Genomic DNA, 7,936 nt, shown 5'->3' on the forward strand with positions numbered 1-7,936 from the left:
TTGATGGTACTAATGAAGTCAGTATCAGGTGTTTGTTAAGGGGCGTTTGTTAATTAATGAGGTGTGTCACCTTTGAGTTAAATTTTAGATCATGAACATTTTAGAACACGAAGCAAATACGTAATATTTCCTCTAAGTAATAGAGATCATTTAAAATTTCTATAAACGCTACAAAACTGAAATTACTTCTTGAAAAGTGTATTATTAAAATTACTGTTTAATGTTCATTTTTGTGAAAGTATGAAATAAAAACTTGATAATGCATTTTTTGTCAAAATATCTTATAGTTATTATTAAAACTACACAATATCACAGGATCAATTCTTTCATTCATTTATTACGCAAACATACACATACATCATGTACATTAATAATGGTAGCATTTTCTAACATTTTAAGCATCATGGAATTCTTAGTAACACTAACCTGAGACAATTTTTATTTATTGTCTGATTATCACAGTTCTGAAGAAAAACAATAACACTACAATTAGCATTTACCTCCACAATAACTGCACTAGTTCTCTGCACCAGAAGGTTGTGTAGACACACTTCCAGTTCACAGCGCTGATTTCAACTGGGCTCGACCGTTACCACTGCTTGGCCCACAACCACAGTGAAAATGCAGAAAATATTAATGCACAAAGCCCATTTAGGACAAACTGGTCAGACGGGTCTAAGGACACGAAGCGTGTGAGCTGTGGGACTGTGCTTGGGCAGAGCCCATGTCTGGTGTTGACACCACTGCTGCATTTCAACAAAGGGCTCTAAACGCTGGATGTTAATATTTCATTGAGCTTTGCCCCACAGGAGGGCTGCTTGTAGCTGGATAAAAAAAAAGCGTCACTGATGGGAGATTGTATTAGTGTTGTGGGCTTCAGAGGAAAGCCTCGTCTTGTTCCTCATTAATGAGGGGAACAGAGGGATGAACAACAAAGAAATGTCTAATTATAGAGCAGAGAAAGAGAAACATGTAAACACGCAGCCCTGTGAAGACTGTGTTTGTCAGTGAAACAGTGATACAAATTAAGCGGCGTCTCCTTTCATTTGAACCACTGTAGAATAACCTCAAATGCACAAAACTATGTCTATGGACCCATGTATGATATTGTACCGTTTCACTTTACAAATTGTGAACTGTGATGTACTAGGACAAGTCCCACAGAAGCAATTAGGGACTGCACATTGCACTGTCTATGGACATATTGAAATAAGCTCTTTGAGCAGATGATGGGACATTTGCACCATATGCAAAACCATTAGAAAACCTAAACAGCCCATGCGACTCCCACGGCTATCAGGAAATTTGACAGAGATCCAAAATGTTTAAGACATGCAGATGTTTTCACTTTAACCAAACATCTGTTTGCACAGGCATGACTTGTGTGGAAAAACCACAACGGGCCACCAATAGCTTTTATGGCACAATATTAACTTGGTTTTATAATTACTCTGGCGATAAGCAATTTGAATACAAACTGAGCTCCGTCGTGTTGCGGCCAGGGCCCGTCACCCTGAGCATGCATCAGTAGGCTAGACGGTACCAAACACTCCCTAATTTCATGCAGTGCGGTGGTGGTAGTGGAGTCTGGTGGGGAGGCAGTCAGGTGGTGCCTGACAAAACATCAAAACATTTTTTTTTTTGCACATTGGAAATAAGTTATATCAGAAAGACAGGATGGACCGTCACAAACGTGCTGTTTCATGCAAGAACTAGTTATAGAATTTGTTTATAACCAAATCACTGAGCACAGTGTAAGATGGTATAATAACTTTCAGCACTTTTACTTTCATGCAGTATGTTTTTACTCCTACTAACTCCATTACTAAATTCTAAAATGCGAGTACTGAACACTGAAATCAGTATTCAGTACTACAATGATACCTGGAGAAAATACTCAACCAGATACCATGGCAACTGAAATGATGCAGTTTGGTTGTTTGAGCAGCGAGATTATACTTTTCATGTCACTATTGGATACTAGAAGACAAAAGCTTAAGTTGAGAAAGCAGAATAATACTTCAGCGCAGTGTGTCCCCTAACTTGGTCCCCTCACTGAAATGGACATGTGAATGGCACAGGAACACACTCCCACAGTGGAACGATTGTTGCTTCCCCCATTATATGACAAGAGCCCAGAAATGATCTAGCGAGCTGTCACCGTGCACTCAAGTGAGCACTCTTCCTGAACAAAGAACAAAGGTTGATGGCTCTTAGAAGGACAAGTGTCTTACAAACAATGTCTCAAGCTGTTTGTGTTAACAACAGTACTTCAGCTGAAACTGGCTACCTGTCCAAGGGGAACTGGGAGGCCCGGCCCCTCTAAGCCACACTTTGTGACAAAACTGCCATAGGCTGCCTCAAGGACCTAGCATACAACACATCCCATACATTTTCTAGGATTTATTTACCTCAGGTGCTGAATACACATTATCACCCCTTGTGGGCCCTCATACACTCATTATTTCACTCACCTTATTTCACTCACCCTGCTAGAACATATTCATTATGAGATTCGAGACTATAATCTGCACGTTCTTTTTTAGAAAAGCTTACTTCACTAACCGACACTGTACTACTACATCCAAGGTTGATGTTTATATAACTTTTTCGACGAGCAGCTGCTTGTGTTTGAACTCGGCAGTAAACCGGACTGGCGCACTGCTACGAGACCAACGAGAGAGTCCGAGAGACACTCTGGCGGTCGATGAAGCGAGGGCCAAGCTCACGGACTCGGGGGCCTCGGCGAAGGCTCGTCGTCTTTCGGTGCTGCCTTCACCCCTGCTAGCGTGTTAGCGGTAACAGATCTCAGAGATCTCCATGGCTAGCTCCAGACACTCGCCCGTCTCATGGCAGGCGTCGAACAGGCCGCAATCCAAGTTGCAATGGCAGCTCCAGTCGTTGCTGTGGGCCGGCTCTAAAGGGGCCAAAAGAAACCGGCAGGAAGGGCAGGTGTGGACAGCCACTCTCCCACACGTGTAAGGTAGCATGAAGCACAGATCGTAGAGACGGCAGAACAGGCAGTTGAGGACAGCCACTGCACAGACATCTGACACACAAGAAGGAATCACAAGATTTGCCGGAAATAAATAACAAGGGAATTCCTTTTTCATGACTGTTAAAGTAAGCAGTTTCAGTGTGTCCTAAAGGAAAGTTCTGCACATTGGCTTATAGCTTAATGTTTACTGATGTTAGCTCAAAGGGTTGGATTTAGTAGAATTCTGTATTATTTCCATATGTCTATATGTCTGTTTATGACATAAGATTATCACAAACACTGAAAGTTTGAAGTGTCATATAGCCTTAATTGACATTAGCATAATTAAATAGTTAAGAGAATGTTTCCAATGAACAACACTTAAGATAAAAACTTCTAAGGTCATTGCCACACATAATAAAACGTAAAAGCATTCCTTAAAGACGCCTAACTTCTGACTTGCAGAAAGAAACACTCAGAGTGCCTTAATGACCTGGTGCCTGTCTGAACCTATTGTTTATAACATTTTAAAAGCCTGTGGTCTCTCTCATGGCTTTTCTTTACACATGCATAATTTAAAGAATCACCCTTTCCTCCATATCCCGCACGAGGAGAAAAGAACTCTGGGAGCTGTTTGGAGACCTAATCAATTACAGAGCATCTTTATTAGTGATTATTTTTCTTTTTTCATTAAAGGTCCATCTTTATCATTAGATAATGAAGGGTAGATTAAATTATTGCAATTATATATATATATATAATATTTTTTTAATACAGTTTTATTATTTAATGTACATTTCTGAGCTTTGGCATGTACTGACATGAAACATCACAATGCATGTTGGGTTCCCTGTCCTAGAAGCTGTAAAAAAAACGATGTTGCTCACCTTCAACGTCCTGAGACTGCGTCAAGGAGTTCGTTGAGGACGACTCAGTCATGTACTTATCAACAGAGCATAAGGAGTAAGTGGATCCACGTATCTCCACATCTCCGTTGTTCTCCCCAGGATCAAGCTCAGACCGTCTCTGCTGAGTGCGTTCTGGGGCTGCACTGGTCACCTTCTCCCCAGGCCATTCTGGGAACACGTTATCTCATCAGTACAGAACAAACAGATCTGATGTTGAACATAGTAAAGTTCCAATTACACCAAAGCTTGGTTACAATTACTAATTGTTCCCCGGTCACAGAAAATGGCGACCTATAGGGCAAACAGAAAGGTATGCAGATCACGGGCCTCTATAAAAAACAACCAGGACACTTTTCTCTGTCTGCAACAAAACAATTTCTTAATGTTCAGTGAACAGAAAACAAAAAACCCGTCCACATCTAATGTGAAAGTCTTTTTTCATTTCAGACAAAGTTTCTCAAAACATAGCCTCAAGCAAATGTTTTGTCCACAAAGTTGATTTTTTAAAAATCAAGGTGGCCAAATCCAAGCTGAAATATATCTCTGCTCACCTACTGGCCTCAAAGCCCAGAAATCATTCAATAATGAATCCGCCTTTCATGGACAGATCAGAATACAAACTATTAATGAATTATGGGCTTGGCAGAGCTAGCCTGTTTGTTTTTCGCCCACCTATCCCCAATGAATTATTCACTGTTCTTTTTCTCTCTTTTATTTAACATTTAATGTCTTATGATTAATTAACACACAGGACATATTTTCCATACAGGAATCTGCATTGTTAGTTCAAAATAAAAGAGAATGAGAGAAAGATAAATGAAAATGGCTTTAGGCTGTATTGGCTTATTTTCCCCCTTAAACTGAATAATTAAGAAAAGTGTGTAAAAAGTCATTTGCTCACAAGGTTCTGAGGTATGTATTGTGAACATACACGTATTGTGCATTTGCAGACTTGAAATCTATCTGAGAGCTGGGTCAGTATCAGTCTCAGAGGTGTAACTCTAACCAGTGGTACCAGTACACGGTAACCTTCTGCATACTGAGGGTAACAGAAAATAATTTGAAAATGATGATTAGGACACTGAGTTTTTGAGACTTTTTTTGTAGAACACATTACACACATTAAAAGAGACTGTAGAGAGAGACTGTAGAGTTCAAATGAGTGTAAATGAAGGGATTGTAAGAAATAAAACTCTGGGAAGACTAGTTCAGAGTTCATAACAACTTTGCCACACAAGTTTACGAAGACGCACCTCAGACACCGGATTTAAAATAAGCCTAGACTAAAACTTAGCTTTTGTATTCGTGCATAAGTCTTGGACTATATTAGACAGTGTATCAAACAGCCTAACTTACCATCTGGAACCACACAGGGTCCCTCCCGGGTCTCAGTGAAGTCATTTTCCTTTACCTCATCACTTCTTGATTTTTTTGCCTCCATGTGCCTCGTCACAATAAACATAAACGACTCATGAAGAAAGTATAAACATTATAAACAATTTTTATACAAAAAACCGCTAAAAATGTAGTAATGTGGCGTTGACCAAAACTCTCTAGGGCTCACCGTGAAACTACTCGCAGATGAATAACAGGACGTCACGCTTCATGACGATATCTTGCGTTGCGCGCGACGATAAATCTCACCAAGTTTTCCACGTCGCGAAATTGCAGCGCTGATACTACACGGGCTTAGTCTCCGCTGGACGAAACAGATATAATGGTTTTAATCTGGTCATTTGATATAACAACATCGTACACAAAGGGGATCATCTGGACCGCATTTGACACACAAACCAGGTGCCCTCATCACATCTGATGGAGATGCATGTTCGACACACCCCGCATTTCCGATGACGTCTTTAGTGTTTTACCCACAGATAAGCACCAGCAACTTTTACACCACGTCTTTACTGTCAATACACATGCAGTCTATTGCAATGCCCACACATGCAGGATAGCATCCCTCAGTGTCCACAAACCTAAATAGTTTACAAATCATTACATGAGCAGTAACTGCATGCGCTGAATATCAAAAGCCTAACCAACAAGAAGAGATTGATACTGAGCTGTATTCAAATTTCTCTCAGTTTACGAGCCTGCCAATTTACTCTAATTAGTCTGCACATTAGTGTTGCATTTTAAGGATGCCCTGCTGTGTTTGCATATGTTTAGAGAACAAGAGGCTGGTTAATTGAAAAATTAAGACATGAGTGTGTTTGTCAGAGCAGGGCGCAGATGCCTTGTTCAAAGGGAAGTGCTTTGTAAATACGAATGCCGAGCAGCACTATAAGAGCATTACAGTGTTTTATTCAATAGGAAATCTATCAGATTAGGGCTGTTAGGTCAAGCCGAATGTGCCTAGAATCACATTAGTGGGAGGGTTTTGAGAGCATTTCTGAGTGTTATGCCTGTATAACAACACATCCAATCCTGAAACAGCATGGCTAAATCCTCCATCAGTTTACAGTATAAACAAATCTCACGTCAAGATCATGCCTTACATTACCTAAGTGTTTATACTTTACAACCCTTGGTCATAAACGGTGACGAGGTGTTTTGGTCTAAAGTTCCACATTATAAACAGGCTGTGCAAGCCACTTAGAATTTTCTGTGTTCGTATGAGGATTATCTTCAAAGAAATCAGCCATGCAATTCAAGATAATATTCCCTAAGATGTTCTGTGTAATGATATTGCTAATACTTGTATGTATTCCACTGATATCCTAAACTGCCATTTTTTCCCAGATCCTTGGAGTACAACTACACTGCCTGCGTTTGGTTTGCCCTGCTCTAAGTTTTTCGTTTGTTCAAGTCAAGCAAGGCAGGTGAACAAATCAGGTATCAAATTAATGATCATGTCTCAATTCTCCAGCTTTGAATCCCATATTCTAACTAGGACATGATTCTATAGCATGTGATTAAAACAAATAATTGCTTATCAGGCTGTTTGATCTACCTTACTTTCTGAAGTATATCAGTACTCAAAATTGAGGTGTGTGTGCATCTGTGTCACATTAGGTCCGACTGCAACAGTTTTTTTGTGTACACGTGTATCACATGTCTCACGGAAGACAAAACTCAAGACTATCCTCTGTCCTGGCTCCAAGATGGTGGAACGATCTTCCACTAGTTGCTTGGACTGCGGTGTCTCTTGCCATCTCCAAACGTAGACTGAAGACTCACGTATTTATTGAATACTCAAATGAGCTCTAACAGCGCACAATGATGTCTGTTCATTTTTGTGGCCTGCTACTGACCTTCATGGTTGTGCTATCATTACCTGCATACATATTCTACATATTCTGACAGTGTGTGTGTGTGTGTGTGTGTGTGTGTGTGTGTGTGTGTGTGTGTGTGTGTGTGTGTGTGTGTGTGTGTGAGTGTGTGTGTGTGTGTGTGCTGGTATGTGTGTGGGTGTGCACTTATTATAGATCTGTGCCAAGATCCCTGCTTTGCAGAATATAGCAGTGGCATACAATGGATATCTTAGATAGACTTCTGACATTCTCTTTCACCTTGAGACAACAGCAGAGATAAAATATGCTTCCATAGTGCTTCCATGGTGTCACATTCCAAATCCAGATTCTAATTAATTACATAGCAATTGGATTCCTCCGCCTCTAAATGATTTATAGTTTAACCCAACTCTTTAGCTTGCAGTAATGAAATATGTTATGTGTAATGACAAAAATGGATTAATTCATTTGTATAAAAGACGGATGAAAATCATGCAACAGTAATTGAGTCACAGTTATGCCCTTTACTTCTGTACTGAAAGTGATAGCCGTTCATATTTTTATTATAAATGAAGAGATTTATTAGAGGCCAGTTTTTCACTTATTGTACAGAGGTGGTGGTAGGCTGTAGACATTACTATACGTTCTTGGCACCAGTTTGGCACCACTGAATAAAGTTACACTACAGGTGTCATATTCAGTGCAGCTCTTAGGATGGGCAGGTATCGGTGAGACTGTAAACTGAATGACGAGAGAACAACGTAGGTCAAATAAAACCCCAAATAAGTCAGTAAAAGTGCCAGACATGGGAACAT

At 40.1% G+C, this 7,936-nt stretch overlaps 1 protein-coding gene across 2 annotated transcripts; it reads right to left on the reverse strand.

Moving 5' to 3' along the window:
* Window positions 1-325: 325 nt before the first annotated feature.
* Window positions 326-5,682, reverse strand: mdfic2 (MyoD family inhibitor domain containing 2). Of its 2 annotated transcripts, XM_077014056.1 has the most exons (4): window positions 5,450-5,682; window positions 5,242-5,330; window positions 3,865-4,053; window positions 326-3,049 (listed from the first exon to the last, which is right to left on the reverse strand). In XM_077014056.1, the coding sequence occupies exons 2-4, from the start codon at window positions 5,324-5,326 to the stop codon at window positions 2,793-2,795; spliced, it is 531 nt and encodes a 176-aa protein (XP_076870171.1). In that variant the 5' UTR covers window positions 5,327-5,330; window positions 5,450-5,682; the 3' UTR covers window positions 326-2,792. The 2 variants fall into 2 exon arrangements, with proteins under 2 accessions (XP_076870171.1, XP_076870170.1); XM_077014055.1 differs by having other exon boundaries at window positions 5,242-5,682.
* Window positions 5,683-7,936: the final 2,254 nt, after the last annotated feature.

The sequence above is a fragment of the Brachyhypopomus gauderio genome, chromosome 8 (assembly GCF_052324685.1).
Source record: "Brachyhypopomus gauderio isolate BG-103 chromosome 8, BGAUD_0.2, whole genome shotgun sequence".
NCBI lineage: Eukaryota > Metazoa > Chordata > Actinopteri > Gymnotiformes > Hypopomidae > Brachyhypopomus > Brachyhypopomus gauderio.

What these genes read in the sequence shown, in the direction of transcription:
- mdfic2 (XM_077014055.1), bottom strand. Translation starts at nt 5,347, where the DNA reads ATGTTTATTGTGACGAGGCACATGGAGGCAAAAAAATCAAGAAGTGAT. An exon ending in ACCCTGTGTGGTTCCAGATG is followed by an intron (nt 4,054 to 5,241) that starts GTAAGTTAGGCT and finishes ACGTGTTCCCAG; the next exon opens with AATGGCCTGGGGAGAAGGTG. An exon ending in GCAGTCTCAGGACGTTGAAG is followed by an intron (nt 3,050 to 3,864) that starts GTGAGCAACATC and finishes CTTGTGTGTCAG; the next exon opens with ATGTCTGTGCAGTGGCTGTC.